We start from the raw sequence: 17,956 nt of genomic DNA on the forward strand, positions 1-17,956 counted from the left end.
CGAATAGACGTTCCCGTCCTCACGTGCTCGTTCCCTTTACTCGAGGGCGGTGTCTACTAGCTGCCGGTGAGGAGAGTTGTTGTTGTTTCTAACAAAGTGCTTTAAAAGTATAAAAAACAGTCTTGTAAAATGGGAACCCGAGACGATGAGTACGACTACTTGTTCAAAGGTAATGTCTTCTTTACTGGTGGACGCATGACAACGCGCTTGTCGTCTTCGTGACAGTTTGATGACAGCAGCGACTGAGGAAGTCAACCGAGTGAGCGTTAATGCTAAAGTTAGCTCCGCTAGCAGCGAAGTGGTAGTCGATAACATGATATGGGCTGGCTGCCGAGCTAACGCTGGCCCTGTCACACGGTACACCTTCAGTCAGCCGTGTGTAATACTAGAACAAACCCCCAAAGTGGTGAGCACGTTATATTCTCACATTAACCAGCGAGTCCAGTGGTGGCATCCGACGCTAGTGAATTAGCAGGCTAACGTAAGTTAATGAAGGCAGCTACATAAGTAGCTAGCATGCTAACACGAAGAGCTACCTGGCCTCGTTAAAAGCAATCATCTGAGACGACCTGACGTCAACTTGAAATTAGAATAACGTCGATGGCTGCTCTGTGATAGAGGACTTGTATCACCGATCACTCACTTTTCACCTTTAATCAGTGCGTTTTACATACATAGATAAACAAATTATGTGAGGAATTGATGTGACATAAATCATAAACAGGAAACTTAAAATCAGAACAACAAAGGCGGTTATATACCACAATGTGAAACTGAACAAACTGTCGACATTTATAAAACTGTAAATGTATCCACTTGTTTAAGCGTATCCCAAAGCATTATGGGAAATGAGGGCAACTTCTTCAATATAATTACATCGAGCAGAATAAAGTCTTTGAATAGGACCTGGCCTAAAAACAAGGACCTTGCTGTACATATATGTTTGGTTTATAATCTATTAGGTTGTCTTTAATGGTTTAAAGTCTTCACAGGCTGGACTGAAGCTTAGAAATGTTGCACTCACTGACTCTGTACAATGTATTGTAGAAAAAGAGGCTGCAAGCTCGGCCCTAGCAGCCTGATCACTTATTGTCACTGTTGTTTGTCAGACTGACCACAAAGCTCCGTTTGTTGTGTATTTTGGTTGTAGTTGTACTAATCGGAGACTCCGGAGTGGGGAAGAGCAACCTGCTGTCCCGTTTCACAAGAAATGAGTTCAACCTGGAGAGCAAGAGCACCATCGGGGTGGAGTTCGCCACCCGCAGCATCCAGGTGGACGGCAAGACGATAAAGGCTCAAATCTGGGACACAGCTGGACAGGAACGCTACAGAGCCATCACCTCAGCGTCAGTTCTCTGTCTTTGATTTGTGTGTAAAATCTAAATATTTTGTGTGGAGCAAAAAAACAATCAATAGAATCAATATTCTCATCTGGTTTCATGCTGTAACCAGGTATTACCGGGGTGCAGTGGGGGCTCTTTTGGTTTACGACATCGCCAAACACCTGACCTATGAAAACGTTGAGCGCTGGCTGAAGGAGCTGAGGGACCACGCTGACAACAACATCGTCATCATGCTGGTTGGAAACAAGAGCGACCTCCGCCACCTCAGGGCGGTGCCCACTGATGAGGCCCGAGCCTTTTCAGGTAAGTGTTGCCACAGGGTAAACAACATAGTTATGTAATTTAAGTATAATTCTGTTATTAAAAAAGCCCCGCTTTGGTTTAACCAAAGCACTTATTGGAAGAGGATGCTCTTAATCTCGAAGGTTATTATCCAAGATGTCTCTCGTTAACATTTAAATTTTTAAATTTTTCTCATTCTCAGAAAAGAACACTGTCTCTTTTATTGAAACTTCAGCCTTGGATTCCACTAATGTAGAAGAAGCCTTTAAGAACATCCTGGCAGGTAGGAAAAGGGATAAAATGTCAAATATGATGGGCAGCTTGCTAAAGATCATCAAGCTCTTGTGACTCCTAATTTGACTAAACTGTCACTGTTTTCTCTCACAGAAATCTATCGTATTGTATCCCAGAAGCAAATATCGGACAGATCTGCACACGATGATTCTCCAGGCAACAATGTTGTGGACATAAGCGTCCCCCCAACCATGGACGGGCAGAGGGGCAACAAACTGCCCTGCTGTCAAAGCCTGTGATAATATTGTATATTCCTCTCTGACTTCCTGTCAGTCTCTCCTCTCTTCGCCTCTGCTTCACTTCAGCCATCATGCTGCTGTCATCATGATACTCCCAATGGTTCAGATGTCTCTGAACAAAGACTCTTGTAGCTGACATTCCTTTTGCTGGTTTCTCCTTTGTTTTTTCATTGTTGGTGTGTCTTCCTCTGATTTCAGGAGCGCCTGTGTTTATATAACTTTATGGTTGCATTATAGCCTGGAGAGGGAGGAAGTGTTTCCTATTATGGGGTTGATCTTAAAGCTGTAGAAAACTGCATTTCTTTTTAATTAACTAGCCTTCTATGGTCCTATTGACCCACTCCTTTTGAAGGGACGGTGAGGGATCAGTCTGCCTCTTTATCAGTGCTCCAAATGGATTCTACTTCTCAGCTCCTTTTCTCAGCCTGATGATACAGACTTATGACGTGATCTGCTATAGTGGAATCCAAGTCCTATCTGGTTGACCTGATTCAGCATGTCATGCAATACAGGCTGGAGAGAAGGAGATGAGAAGAAGGTGATGCATCAGTACTTTGGAGTGTTCGTTCAAACTCTGTGTTGGTTTTCTGGTTGCCTCTTAAATTTTAATTTTCCCCTCCAAGCCCTGCGCCCACAGTGGCATTAAATTAGCATGAGCCAGGGGCCAGGCTGGCTGTGACTGTCTGACTTAATATGGGCAAGTGTGAAACAAATTGTTTTTGTGTGTGTGTCTGTGCGTGCGAGTGCTTGTGCGTGTGTTAATCTGAGTGCACAAAGATACCAAAGGAGACAGGTGCAATTGATATCAGTTTTGGGTTTTCTCATTTAAGCGGGCCTGTGGCTGCTAAGATTTCAAATAATTGCTGTATTTGGTTAAAAATATATCATGCTTTAAAGCAAAAGTATTGTCCTAAATTGTGATGAGTGATCTATTGTGAAATGATAGTATCAGCCTGAAACACGCTGAGTGTCTAGTTCCTTTCTTGGTTTTACTCGGGTCAATCTCTTTTAGCAGGCTGACTCAAAATGAAAAAACTTCCTTGCACTTATGTCTACAGGTTTCAATTGAATAAATCACCCAATATCTTTAAATACAGTGATATTTTCCTATTGGTTGTAAGCGAAGTGTTGGCTGAAAACAACAAAATACACCATGAGTTGTGCTTTTCAAAGCAGTTTCACCTTCGTAGATGTTGCTGTCGTTTGTAATATCTGTAAAAGGTGATGGGGTAAAGATTGTGTGTAATCTGACAACATTTACAAATTGAAAACACTTAACTCGAGACAGACACAGTTGTTAGTTGGGAAAATTGATCTGAAAATCAGAAATGCAAATTGTTTACATGGTTGGCTGCAATGCCCCTTTTCACCCATCTGATAGAGATGCTGTCATGTGTGATGGATTTGGTTTATAATATATATGTCTCTTGTGATATTTCACATTTCTTCAAACAAATATGTGTTAAGTCAGCAAACCTAAGATTGTTTTGCTTCTCGCTACACAGAAAATACTGAAGCATAAATAAACATAATTTACATGACCATATAGTTATGTTTTTTTACAAACCTTAAGGCAACATTCATAACAATCACAGAATATTTATAATGTAGAATTAACGCCACATAACACACACTAATCTATCGTTGACAGGCTTAATTTTGGATGCATTACTCACTCAGTGACCATGTGTTGCAATGCAGGTGTCAACTGATGAGTGGTCACAGCGTCAGTGGAGCTGTTTGTGCATAGTACATGCGGCCTCATTGGACATTCTGACTTTACTAATGTATACCTCTGATGAGGCCTCACAGAAAACACAACCATGTAGCCTCACACCATCCAGGGCAGGCTCCTTAAAGTTTTGGATCGTTGGTTTGAAATGTCTCTACATTCACTCTCAAACAAATGTTGACAACGTAACGCATTTATGCACTACTTAATTTGAATTAAATATTAAATTAATGAATGAATCTACTCTTTTTTTTAAATTAAAAAATACTATACTATACTTCACACAGAATCAATAATGACTTTTCACTATAAAACTGTAAGCCCTGATTTTTCCAGCTCTGTAAAAATCAAATAACAGAGCAGTAGTATATATACACGTATATATGTGTGTATATATGTGTATATATATATATGTATACATGTTATGGTTAAGTAAAATGTGTGAAGCCAGAGAGCTTTATAACAGAAAAAAAAGTCCAATCGGACAGCTTTCTTTTCACATAAACCTTATTTAACTCATATATACTATATAATGAACAAATAAAAGTTTGGTGGATGATGCATGAGTATATTCTATAAGCACCATAGAGCTGTTATGGTCCAGGGTCTGCGTGCTTGTCGGTGAGCCCCTCCCTCCCTGCGGAGCCGCTGTTGTTGTCCTCCAGCCCATGTGAACCGGGCGGGGGTCGAGTCGTGTGTTCAGACCGCAGTCAGACGCAGACAGCTGCTGGTGAGCCTGCGGTGTATTTAAAGCTCCGGGGAAAGCGGAAGTCTGGCCCCTGGTGTGTGTGTGTGTGTGTGTGTGTGTGTAATCAGCTGAGCGCTGCTAGCTGCTAGCTGCTAGCACCGGGCTCGCCGCTCGTCTCGTCCGCCCGCTGGCTTCACTGCACTTTGTCTCGAATGCACTCGGCTGAAGGCGAGGCGAGGGGGAGAATGCGAGGAGGACACTGGGTGATGTCTGCTGTGCTGGAACACTGCTGAGCGACAGGACGACACGGGGTGAGCGGACATTTTCTGTTGGGGTTTGTATTTCCATGGCAGCGGGCGGCAGCTAGCCGCAGCTAGCGCTCACTGTAGCTAGCACACAACACAGATGTGACGGGCAGCGACCGGCCGCGTCTATTTGCTGGTCGGTGAAAACAGACATTTGTATATTGACAGTTGTAACTAGACACAAAAAATGCCGCTAGAGGGAACTTGAGTAGCCGACGCTGCGTCCTCATTCGCGGTAGTGAAACGCTGCGGTACGCGGCTAATTCAAGGCGCCATGCGATTGTAGCATGTAATGTTATTGACATGATTCGAGCCGGTCGGCGCCAGGTGATAGTCTGGTCCACAGCCTGTCAGCCAACATCTGGCTGCTGCTGCGGAAACGAAAGCTGTTTCGAGTCTAAATGAAAAAAAAACAGGACATCACATTGTATTTGTTACCAGGGTGAATGTTTCATGTCACATTGTAACAAACTCATAGTTGTGTCTATCACTGTTTACATATTGTACAGTTGGAGTTAAGTTTCGTGACTGATTAGATCTGAAAGTTCAGTAGTCTGGGTTGTTTTTTTTTCAATAGGTGTGTTCACGTACATCAGTAGGTTTAAAAGAGCCAGGAAACAACTACTGAGGTTTTGTTGTTGTTGTTGTCTGAGTTTTGGCCTTTGTTTTTCTGGGTCAGGGATTGAACCTCTTAATCACATCTCTGTTCAGTGACAGTCTCACAGTTTGATTCGAAGGGTCCAACATGTCATCAGGCCAATGGACCCGTGTGAGTTCAAGTTCAGGCCTTCAGGCTTCATGAAACACGTGTGCACCGCTGGATCCCCCCTCACATCAAGCTTCTGTTACGCCTCTGTCTGTGCATGTACTGTACGATACAACAACCATCGTGTGGCATTTGTAATGTGTCACTAACTCGTGGTATAGTCACGTCTGTAGGCGGAGAGCAGCACAGTTAACAGCAAATAAGTTCAGACTGTCGCCAGGTCAAAAATCACTTATATTAAGTCACTAATATAAGCGTAAGATGATTAGAATAAATTATTGCTGATCTGTTTTCACAGATCTAATTACATCAGAGGTGTGTTTTTTTGACCCACAACACCTGTGACTGCCACTGTTCTTACATTACAGTAAAAACAACTGCAGAATGAAAATTCTTGTTCATTATTCACAAGGAGGGTTTAACCGAGTAAAGGCACAAATCCTCAGAATTTCTGCACCATCTGCCATGTTAAATCTCCTGTTATCAAAATAACACCACGACGACGACAACAACAACAACAACAGCGTTGAGTACAAAGGATCATATTAAGACTGGTGTAATGCAGCGACATGTTAGGATACAGTTGGAGAGCCGGGCCCTTTGTGAACAACAACAACAACAACAACAACAACAACAACAACAACCCAGTATTCACCTGGTTTTTGTGGCTCTTTATGTCCATAAAAGTAAAGTGGCAACGTTAGTGTCCAACCTTTTTAAATAAATACCTCTGAGGAATACCAGACACGGGCTATTTGTGCGATTATTTTCTCATGTTATTCTTTCTGCTGTGTATATTGAGTCATCAAAATATGAACTGCAATTATGTCTGTTTTGTAATTGATTTGTCAATGTACAGAGTATCACTGTTTTCAGACAGTAAAACAAGTAAACTACAGGCTGCAGCACATCCAGTCGTCTCTCGTCCTCTTATCTTAAGTGAGGGCATATCTGAGAAGAGACAGCTGTTTATCAGTCGGCCGCACATCACACTCACTGCCACAGACCAACTCGCTCGCTTTTATAATGGATTAGCAGGCGCTTTGGGCAAATTGGCCCAACTCCAGACGGACAGCTTCCTTCTACATGACAACATGTCTGTGTAGATGATCATAGTTATGTTCCCACATGTCAGGAAATGATTGGTACATGTACTTTCAGATAAATTCTGTCATACCATTAAGATACGTGAACCTAGAACTAGACTGTTTTGACAAAATCAGGATTCTACAGAATCATGACATTTTCATAATACTGTTAATGTAAATGTTATGACTGCTGGGTACGGATTCGCTTACACTCAGGCAATGCCGCCTTGAGGACCAATCACAATATTGTGACCTAAAAGACAGATATTGTCGAGTCTCATTTATTTATTTTAAGTATAGAACAAAATGATGTCAGCTCACTTTAAGGTATTGATGTGAATGATATTATATTGTATGGAGATTTTACAAGGTTGCTGTTCTGTAGTGTTATATTGTTTATTATATTGTTCAGTGGTGGGGATTTTTTTGGTAATTTTTCGGGTGATAACACCATAATGTAAAAATAGGCTATTATTATTTTTCATTATTAGATTATAATTATTGTTGCATCAGCGTGTGGGGAAAACTAATGTTGTACCTGGTAAAGGCTAATCATATGCTGCTGGATAGCTTGGGCTACAATATAGGATCATAATTTATTTTTTGATTATTATAATAATCTGAATCTATAAAGTAGCTAGTAACAGAAGCTGTTGAGTATGTGTAGCACAATGCATGGGTCTGAAATGTAGTAGTAATAAGTAGTTGTGGTAATAGTTAAGCCAATGTATCTCAATAAGTACAGTTTTCCATCACTGATATTGTTTATATGAAAATGTTGTTAACTCTCTTTCTCTGTTTGTAGAAACGAACCCTTCCCAGCCTGTGGGAGAGCAGAGTCGGTGCTGTCTGCTCCCTCTCTTTTCCCTCCACTGTGACAGTCGCTTCCATCCGGACAGCCAGTGTCCGGACATCGTAACCATGACGACAGGTGGGTGTTGCCACCTGCCCGGCTCTCTGTGTGACTGCGCCAGCAGCACGGGTCTGTGGAAAAGCGTGGAGGAGGCGGGTGGGGACGGGTGTCAGGCGCTCTATGTCACCCAGGTGACAGCCATCGATGGACGCCTGCTGTCCTCTGTGCTCAAACCCATGGGCACACAGAGGTGAGGGATGAATGTCACATACACTATAATGTAGTTTTAAGCAGATTTAAATGTGCATTGTCAAAAATAACTCCTCAGCCATAAGTAGAGGCTGCTTTGTAAGCGATATATGAATGAACATATTGTAAAACACAGTGTTAGTAATATAAAATATGTCATAGAAGTTCTAATTGTTGATGTTTTATTTGTTACTGCTAAAAATGGTATTACAGGGAGCATAAACTGTTATCAAAAATATTATAAACATGTTTATGGTTGCCTCCCTGTTTTGTCTTCTCATTGGATGGAGAGTATTTGATGGATTTTGGGCTTTTCTCCATTTTATCAATTTTTAGGATGCAGTACTGTCATCAGTAATGACATTATAACTGTTTCACTACACAATGATATTTTTCATTCTGTATCAAACCTGTGATGTGTTGTCCTGATTGACAAGCGAGCCTGATGAAGCAGACACAAACAGATTGCTAGTTCCTTTCTCTTTCAGAAAATGCGTTCATGGATATCCATTAACTTTGAGCTGGCGTTGATTTGAGTTTCTCTGCTGCATGACGAGCCCTTTTCATCACGTTAATGCTGTAACTGGATTTGGTTGAGAAGAAGTGTCAGAATTGTTTTTTTGTTTTTTGTCACAGCGACGGCCCCATATGTCGTATTTGCCATGAAGGAGGCAACAGTGAGAGCCTCCTGTCCCCCTGTGACTGCACCGGCACCCTGGGGGCGGTGCACAAGAGCTGCCTGGAGAAGTGGCTGTCGTCTTCCAACACCAGCTACTGTGAGCTCTGCCACACGGAGTTTAGTATCGAGCGCCGGCCACGGCCGCTCACAGAGGTAACAAAGGTCAATGTCCTTTTGCCTTGTCTGCATCAATCTTCCTTCTTTTCCTTTTTACACTCAGCGGTTGGGCTGCTGTGTGACGGATCGTGCATATATTGAATGTGCAGCTTATTTATTCTTTTTAACATCTCATCTTTCTGCTTGCTTGCTGTTTGATAATAGTGAGTCTTTTCTTTTATTGAATGACTTAAGATCTGTTTCTCCCTTCTTCCTCCCTCTCTTTCACCTGTATATATTCTCCCCTTATTTTTCCATCCCTTTCTAAATCCCACAGTGGCTGCGGGACCCCGGCCCTCGCAACGAGAAGAGGACCCTGTTCTGTGACATGGTGTGCTTCCTGTTCATCACGCCCCTGGCAGCCATTTCAGGCTGGCTGTGCCTGAGGGGCGCTCAGGACCATCTTCAGCTGGGGAGCTGGCTGCAGGCTGTGGGCCTCATAGCCCTCACCATCGCCCTCTTCACCATCTACGTTCTCTGGACCCTGGTAAAAATGAATTCACACACTTTTGGCTTGACGCATTACTGCCGTGCAGCCATTTGTAACTGGAATATTTACCTGAAAATGCTGTGAAGTACCTGTAAATGATGAATGTCCTACCTGGTTATCCCCGCAGGTGTCGTTCCGCTACCACTGTCAGCTGTACTCCGAGTGGAGAAGAACGAATCAGAAAGTACGTCTGCTCTTACCTGACGCGAAGGAGCCTAACTCTTCCCAGCATTCTTTGCTCTCTACTAAACTGATGAAGAAGCCTGCCAATGAGAGCATAGTATGAGACCAAACGGGATTGGTCAATGGTTATGTGTGTGTGTGTTGGGGGGCTGATTCCCTTTTTTATTGTTGCTTTCCACATTTTTTTTTCATCGCCCCATCTGTACCTATTTTCTCACCTCACATTTTTCAAAAATGTGTCCCTGTGTGGGTGCAGAACTGAGCACATTCACACTGGCTGTTGACAAAGCTTATGCAAAGACACTGAAGAATGGAACAGCACGGCAAAGTGAGCAGAAACATGGCTAGTGGAAGATGTGATCCTAACAAGTACGGGATGGACTGAACCAACTTGTTTAGGACTGTCATTTGTTCTGATGGTTGTTGTGCTTGATCTCAACAACCCACTGATGGTTCACAGACGACTGCAGAAATTCCCACCCTCCAGATTCAAGTCATATCTGGGCTTCTTTACTTAGGTCTTGTGTTCTCTGCACAGCGTTGGCCACTGAGGAACTATTCAAGCAGTTTGAAGCAAGGCTTAGATCTTTGATTTATTCACATTCGATGCCAGTTTGTTGTCAGAGATCAAACTTTTTAAGTTGAGCAGAAGTCTCCTGGACATCTGTCGGTGTTTCCTCTGCCTCTGCAGCATAACATTCGTAAAGCCAGAGATTGTGCAATAAAAACACTGGACATTGAAGTCGTCACAGGACACGAACAGACCTCCATCAACATGCACAGTCATGCATGCGACCACTGTTAATCAATTTTTTTTTTTTACTGATAATGTATTATGACGTCATTTTTTAAAACCACTAAAGAATGAACAGATTTACTATTCCTACTGACGTAGGGTTTAACAGTGTCCTCGTAGAGGTTCTTGTATTATCAGCACTTAACAAGTAGGTCTTTATATTCATATAGATTTGAGAGAAAACTCCCATCAAAATGGCTTTTAGAGGAACATTCTTCATGAGCATTGTTCGGTGGCTGGTGCAATGTATGGACACATGGTTTTTGATGGCTTGTTGAAGAACTTCACTGTTTTGTTTTTATAGCAACAAGTATTTCTACATGTGTATGTTTCATGTTACCATGTTCACAACAATCAGGGAACGTCTTGCAGGCTTTTACCATTGTCAGGTCATGGTCGAACATTTTTGGTGCTTCTACCAGTCTGACATGAAATTAACTCACCAACAATGACTCTTGGTGGACACATTATGCAAACATCACTGAGGCCAAATCTGACTACTTTTGTGGTTTCTTCGAAGCAGGCCACCAGATGCTCACATGCTCGTCTAAGTCCTTTTGATGGATGTTGTCTTTTTGGGTGGGTTGACAACTTTCCCTTGTTACTTTGTGATGTTACTGACCAGAACCAGCTTGTACCGACTGTGTTTGGGAAAGCAGAGAGAGAGTTCACTTCCCTCTTGTACATAGTTTGGTGCAGTTTATGTCGCTTATAGTGGCTGATGATAGACCAGCCAGAGATGATCTTCTCTGCTCTTGTTTCTAGATTTCCGTGTGACAATGTGGTCCACTTTTCAACAGGGTTTTTTCCTTCATTCCATTTTAATTGGGTGATGCGGAGACGGTTAATTGCCAGTTGAACACACTGTGAATCTTCGACAGGGTGAGAAGCTTGAAGATGAGAACCACAGTGACATTTGAAGAACCATGTTTAACTGACATGACTCGTGTACCCGTTGGAGGCCATAGATGCAAACACATTGGCTTTCAGAACACGTCATTATCCTCTAAGGGGACGTGCAGGTGTTAAGCCTAGAGTTCAGTATTATTGTGCTAATCTTTTTGTTTTGCTTCATTAATAGCTGTGCAATTCTTTTGGATGCAATTTAAAATATATATATATATATATATATATATATATATATATATACACACACACCTTGGGTGTACTACAAAGGTGGCATTTAGCCCAATAGTGGAGTTGCAGACGTAGCTTCGGCACTTTGTCTTATTATTGTTTCAATCAACATACTTTGATCATGCTTTTCCTTCATTTTCTATATTTGTAGGCCCAAAAGTCCAGTGGTCTGGATTTTTTGCACACTTGCGTTGATAATACCTTTTTTATTTAAAATATATATATATATATTTATATATATATGTACTTAACAACAATCAGGCTTGAACAATGTGTTTAAACTTAAACTGGTGTGTGTTCGTGTGGCAGTGTCACAAAGATGCAGATGCGCTCTGCAGCGTCGCGTCCGCATCACAAACAACACGTGGAAAGAGTCTGTTATCAGGAGGAAACCCGGAGCATGTCCGACACCTTTTCAAAACAAATGTCGGTTTTAATCCCCTTTCTCTTAAATCCCCCCTGCTCTGTGTAGACTGTCATACTGCAGAAAACTTGTAATCTGGAATGACAGTACAGGTTCCGTGGTTTTGTTGTGCGACAGCAGGCGACATGTTTGGTGGGAAACTGAGACCACGTCTGTTTGTATGCAGATTATCGGGCATTAACCAGTGACCAGTGGCTATTATTGCCTTGCCCAGGCCACTTCACTGGACTAACGTTACCCATCATTTGGCTTATTGTGGGATGTCCCACATTCTGCCCCAGTTAATCTTCTGTTTGTGTTTTTAATTGATCAAGGATTGTATCCTGCAATGCTGCGGCGCACCCGGGGGGCTCACCCGCCTTATGAGTCATTTGATCCTCCATGTGTTTACTGTTTGTCATAAACAAGGCTTTACTCCAACCATCGGGATCTTATCGGGGCTCTGGTTTCAAAGGGGCGCAGCAATTCGAAATGACTTGAAAACAAGAAATTGAATTCCAAAGTGAATGCAGATTTTGTTTTGTATTGGAAATATGGGAAATTATGCAACACCACTTTCTTGTTTGGCTACCTGCCTGTCCCAAGTCCGAGTTGTCAGAGCTTCATGAAACGGATCCTCGTCTCTCCAAAGAGTTTCATAACACATTTACCATAATGTTGCAGTTACTTCATATAGATTCAAACCCAGAAAGGGATTTTAAATCATTGTTTTCCTTGTTTATTACACCAACATTTTGATGTTACGTATGTTTTTATGTTATGTAACATTTTTGTAATATTTTAATTCTACATGTCTATTTCCGGGGGTGGGTGTGTGTTAATGTGTATCATTTGTTGCAGTTCAGTGGTCACACTTGCCAATACTAAGAGGTTTGTGGTGTGCTGTGGAAAAAAGAAAGATGACTTCACCAAAATCCCGGTACCCGCAATCAGCCAAGAATTGTTTGCAAAGCAAATTAAAAAAATGTTGATAAATTACTGCTGAACATTGATTTGTTTTCTTGTTTTAGAAAGCTGTGCTGATGTGAAATTCACCACTAGACTGTTCTTTGTTCTCTGCTTGTGTGGTTGTGTTTTCACGAGAAGACTTCAGTGTTATGAGCAGTGTGCATTTTCGTTGACTTTACAGATATGGCTGTTTACAGATCACTACTCAGCCCAGTGAGGATGTCACATCATTAGTGTAAGTCTGTTTTTTTTTTTACCACGTTGCTATAAAACCATTAATCCTGATGGAAAAACATCTGCTGATGTCAAGTTTTGCTGTATCTGTGGAGAGAATCTCCTCGTACTATCCACCGCATTTGGCGAACGTAAGCAGCTTAGATAGAAAAACACCAGTTCATGACCGTCTCTTCCCTTCAGGAAGGAAAAAGACACTAAAAATACCTCAATGTTTTCAGTGGTGTTCACAATGAGGATAAGAGCTGCTGTTCACGTTCGCTATTTTACCAAATCTTGTTCCAGATTTAATTAATTTTTTTTCCTGATTTGGCTAAATTATCAAGACAGCTCGTCTCATCTCATTTACAAATAGCCGTGTTTTTTATAAATCAGAAATAATGATATCCTTATAACTGATGCCATTAACATGTAAGCAGTGTTTTAATGTCCAGGTAAAATCCTGACCTTTAAGTAACAATAGTGAGCTATGTAACATACTTACCTCTGAAATGTAGTGGAGTAATAATAAAGTATCACAAAATGTAGGTACATAAGTACAATCCAGGTACTCAAGTACAGTACTCCTACGCAATATCAAGTAAGAATACATGAACTCGGCATATCTTTCGTCAAGAATTTTATTGCAAATGTTTTTTGCAGTTCTTACACTTAAAGTAAAACAGTGACAAATTAAGCCAAGTATTCTTCAATAAATACCTCATGAGTATTTGGCATTTTAACTGATTTAAGAAGACATAAGAACCACACTGCCACAGAGGAATAATACTGCTTCTCCAGGTTGGAGCAACTGCCTGTGGTTCGTTTACGCAGCACCATCTAGTGGTAACCATTGAAATGTACGTCACAACCTCCCTGTGCATGACAGCGTTTCAGTAGAGTTCAAACAACTTCCCAGGTTTTCTGTCAGACTCGTTCCTTCATCACCGGAACCTTCACATTGACTCCATGAACATCTCGACTGACCGTGTCACATAAAGGCTTCTCGTTATGTTTTGTTTTTCAGGGCAAGAAGGTAGAGCATGAGTTCAAAAGAAAAATACAAAAAACAATGACAGGAGGAAAGAAAACTACAGAGTGATGAAGGAGTTGGCCGTGAGCAGAGCTGCGGCAACAGAAAGTGCACAGGTGATGTGATGTCAGCGTGGATGTGGAGGAGAGGATGAGTGTCATGGGTTTGAGAGTCACAGGCTCTGGCAGCACTGGAGTTTGTTGCCCTTCTGCCCGTCGGTAGTCGGCGGGACACTTATGTCCACCACATTGTTGCCTGGAGACTCATCATGTGCAGATCTGTCCGCTATCTGCTTCTGTGACACAATGCGGTAGATTTCTGCAGAAGGAAAAAATTCACATTGTGATGAATTTCACTTGTTTTGACTCAACTGAAATTAATATGTAGCTGTCACACTAGTGTTGATCTAGACTCAAATATGCATATTAGACTGGGATCTCTCGGTTCATGTTCGATTTCAAGAGTCATTACCAACGGACGCAGACGAATCATGTGACGTCTGTTTAGCGACGCGAAAATGTCAACAGACTAGAGCAGAGAGGAGATGTCTGTGAAGATGATTCCACAATGTTTGTGAACTAGATGTCTGAAGATATAGGGTACCCTTAGTCAAATGCTCGTTCATCAGCGGCAGTCTTGGTTGTTTACAAAAGTCGCTTTCGTCCGCGTCGTGGTAGAAAAATCCCGCCCATTATCAGATAATCGGTTGTAATTGGACCGGCAAAGTTTTCTGGCAGAGCAAATTTAAATGAGCTCCCACAATTTGTCAGGGTCCGAGGCTAGTGTACATCCCTATAGGAAGAAAATACAACTGCAGCAGAATGGTAAAGCATTAATTCAAGTGTGCAGCTCAAATGTATCACGGTCATCACAGACAATGATTAATCCTTAGAATGACAGTAGACTCTATGGTCGATTATTTGAGAGATAATTCTTCTGCTTCTATCTACCAAACTAGATGTTTACTCTACAATAGGTACACAAAACTATTAAAATGACAAAGAAAAACACACTATCAGCACACCTTAATAGTTCCAGGGGTGGTGAGAGTAATAAAATGTGATACTAATGTAAAAATGTATTTTTTTTATTTGCGTAACAGTAAAATTACTTACTTGTAAAAACCTACTCAAATAAAAAATCTGGTATTTTTAAATGCTTTTTTTTGGATGAGAGGATAGAAAATATTATAATCTTAGAAAATATATATATTTATAAAGTTTATAATAATATAAAAGAATAAAATAGTGTAATTACATGTCAGTGTGCACATTTATATTATTATCTTAATACAAGTACATTGACTGTTGAATCAAGGTTGCAAAATGTACAATAACTGACATAAAGTAGTTAAGTTAAAACACAAAACAACGTGTTAAAGTAGTGTCACCTCCAGCTCAATCAAATAAATTAGTTTAAAAAGACAAACAATTAGTTTGTTGTTCAGTTTTTTCTTAATGAGTTTGATAAATACCTTTCATAATACTGATTCCTATACAGCGCATTGGATTTTTGCTTCTCCTACCTGTTAAAATGTTCTTAAAGGCTTCTTCTACATTTGTGGAGTCCAACGCTGACGTCTCAAGGAATGAGAGAGTGTTCTTTTCTAACGTGGGAAGAGAAGAACAGTATATAGTATGATGAACATGTACCAAGTGGCTTGGATCGCTTTATCTCCTCAGCACTCGACGTGAGTTTACCTGCAAAGGCTCGGGCCTCGTCACTGGGCACCGCCCTGAGGTGGCGGAGGTCGCTCTTGTTTCCAACCAGCATGATGACGATGTTGTTGTCAGCGTGGTCCCTCAGCTCCTTCAGCCAGCGCTCAACGTTTTCATAGGTCAGGTGTTTGGCGATGTCGTAAACCAGGAGAGCCCCGACTGCACCCCGGTAATACCTGGTTACAGCATGAAACCAGATAAGAACATCGACTCCATTGTTTTTGTTTTTATCCCCACACAATATTTAGATTTTACACACAAATCAAAGACAGAGAACTGACGCTGAGGTGATGGCTCTGTAGCGTTCCTGTCCAGCTGTGTCCCAGATTTGAGCCTTTATCGTCTTGCCGTCCACCTGGATGCTGCGGGTGGCGAACTCCACCCCGATGGTGCTCTTGCTCTCCAGGTTGAACTCATTTCTCGTGAAGCGGGACAGCAGGTTGCTCTTCCCCACTCCGGAGTCTCCGATAAGTACAACTATAAAAACAAGAAAGAAAACTCAAATTTGAACACTTCCCCGGATAGTGTTCAAGTACAAAGTGTCTCTCAGCAATTATTTTGTGATCCTCCAACTGCCTCATCCATCGCTGCAGCAGCTGGTGACTCCTCACTTTGAAAAAAATTTATTTAAAAAGTTCACTTCCAATTCAGCAAATTGGGCAGTTTCCAATGGCAGTAATGCTGACGGTTACACAAAATATGTGTAACATAAAACAACCACTATGACACAAGGCCCTTTGTGTAGTCAGTGCTGACTTGTTTCGCCGTCTTCTATCTAAGCAGGAGCAGACTTTGCCCCGTTGGGAGTCAGGCGGGGAGAAGCTGCCAACAAGCTGCTCTCTGGGAAATCTGACTCGACACTTTCTCAAGGCCTCTCGTTCCTCTGTCATCGTTACGGGTCACCGGGAGCTTCCTATCAATTTCCAGCAGCCGCACAAGACTCAAGCCTCTTTTTCTACCGTACGTACTTGGACAAAACAACATTTACAAGACACGTGGCAAAGCTTGTGTGGGCGTCCAAGTGGTGGGATGTACAGTAGCATAATCTTCTATAAAGTTCAGAGCTTGATGTTACTAAAGGTCGTAGATCAGTGTCAAATAAGAGCTACGTCTTCTGAGACACATCAGAGCCGTTAGACTGCATCATGTGATTTCTGTCAAGATGGTTCTTATTCTGGGGGAAAGATGACACATTAATCGGTTGGACATCAAAGATAGAAACGTGCCCTGAGGTTGACTGGGGAACTGCCTGAACCTGGACACGAGGGACACGAAGCATTCACGCTTCCTCTTCATTCCGTTCACTGGGGGGCGACAGGTTGATGACGCCACCTCACAGGGACGCGTCGTCTCCTCCTCATTGATTTCTTTCCACTGCACATATCTCGTTCCATTCCACCGGCTCCACACCGCAGATCACTCTCGGTGATCGTTGAGATGGCCGATGTGTTGAGTGCGGCTCTGCAGATGGGAGAGGACGACTTCTCCTCGGTGACAAAGTTCAAGTCACTTATTTCAGAAGTTTAAAAAAAAAGAAAGCTCCACCCGTTAGATTAGCTGCTAGCCCGCGGGGCTAACGCGCCATGTTACACTCCTCAATGTGGGGGAAAGCACGAATGCGAAACACATCGTCTGCAGCGAAACCTTGACACACACGAGCGGTAATAGACCTTGAGGAACAAAGGAACGTGGTGTGGATGAGAAAGGACGGAGCTGCCGGTCGTTAGCGATTAGCCACAGTTAGCTGCTGCCGCCACCAGCTGATGTTGACGCGACTACAGGCGTTGACGCAGCTAACGTTAGCATGCTAGCCCGAGCTCTTAGCTCATTTCTCAGCTAGTTATCATCCACGCGGGTCATTAACCAGTAGGTGTGTGCTGCTTACCTTTGAACAAGAAATCGTATTCATCGTCTCTGTTCCCCATGGTCAGATAGAATCACCTCTCCGAGCCTGCGGTGATAACAAGACTACTCCCCTGTCCGCGGTGACAGGAGACAACAAGAGCTGAGCCGCTGCGGCAACGGCGCTCGGTCACGTGACGCGCCGCTGCGCAGCTGCACATACCGGAAGTGAACGCGTGATACTGCTGATGGATTCACACGTTTCTGGACGTATCAGAAGAACATGTTGTGTACACCCACGGTAATAACGTGACAGTGTCATGAACCCTTGGGTCATTCTAAGGCCAAGAAACGGTCACGTCGATGATAATAACAGACACATTGATTAGGTTTCTCTTCATTGATTGATGAATTACTGGCTTCTAACTGAAAATTAAAGTTGATTTTCTTTATCCTATACCATATCCCGTCGAGACTGCAAGAAAACATTCTAATTTA

The 17,956-nt window shown here is 42.3% G+C and overlaps 3 protein-coding genes across 4 annotated transcripts; 2 read left to right on the forward strand and 1 right to left on the reverse strand.

The window, feature by feature from the left end:
* Positions 1-12: 12 nt before the first annotated feature.
* LOC118317975 (ras-related protein Rab-11B) lies at positions 13-3,699 on the forward strand. The gene is made up of 5 exons (XM_035647196.2): positions 13-169; positions 1,151-1,346; positions 1,453-1,646; positions 1,828-1,908; positions 2,013-3,699. The coding sequence occupies exons 1-5, from the start codon at positions 130-132 to the stop codon at positions 2,156-2,158; spliced, it is 657 nt and encodes a 218-aa protein (XP_035503089.1). The 5' UTR covers positions 13-129; the 3' UTR covers positions 2,159-3,699.
* A 758-nt stretch (positions 3,700-4,457) lies between these two features.
* On the forward strand, positions 4,458-12,682 carry march2 (membrane-associated ring finger (C3HC4) 2). Of its 2 annotated transcripts, none has more exons than XM_035647193.2 (5): positions 4,458-4,889; positions 7,543-7,840; positions 8,476-8,680; positions 8,952-9,161; positions 9,292-12,682. In XM_035647193.2, the coding sequence occupies exons 2-5, from the start codon at positions 7,659-7,661 to the stop codon at positions 9,448-9,450; spliced, it is 756 nt and encodes a 251-aa protein (XP_035503086.1). In that variant the 5' UTR covers positions 4,458-4,889; positions 7,543-7,658; the 3' UTR covers positions 9,451-12,682. The 2 variants fall into 2 exon arrangements, with proteins under 2 accessions (XP_035503086.1, XP_035503087.1); XM_035647194.2 differs by having other exon boundaries at positions 4,511-4,889; positions 8,476-8,671.
* Positions 12,683-13,490: 808 nt separating this feature from the next.
* On the reverse strand, positions 13,491-17,662 carry LOC118317974 (ras-related protein Rab-11B). The gene is made up of 5 exons (XM_035647195.2): positions 17,502-17,662; positions 15,898-16,093; positions 15,599-15,792; positions 15,424-15,504; positions 13,491-14,216 (listed from the first exon to the last, which is right to left on the reverse strand). Exons 1-5 carry the CDS (start codon positions 17,539-17,541, stop codon positions 14,071-14,073), a joined length of 657 nt encoding a protein of 218 aa, XP_035503088.1. The 5' UTR covers positions 17,542-17,662; the 3' UTR covers positions 13,491-14,070.
* Positions 17,663-17,956: the final 294 nt, after the last annotated feature.

Source organism: Scophthalmus maximus, chromosome 13 (assembly GCF_022379125.1).
Source record: "Scophthalmus maximus strain ysfricsl-2021 chromosome 13, ASM2237912v1, whole genome shotgun sequence".
Lineage (NCBI taxonomy): Eukaryota > Metazoa > Chordata > Actinopteri > Pleuronectiformes > Scophthalmidae > Scophthalmus > Scophthalmus maximus.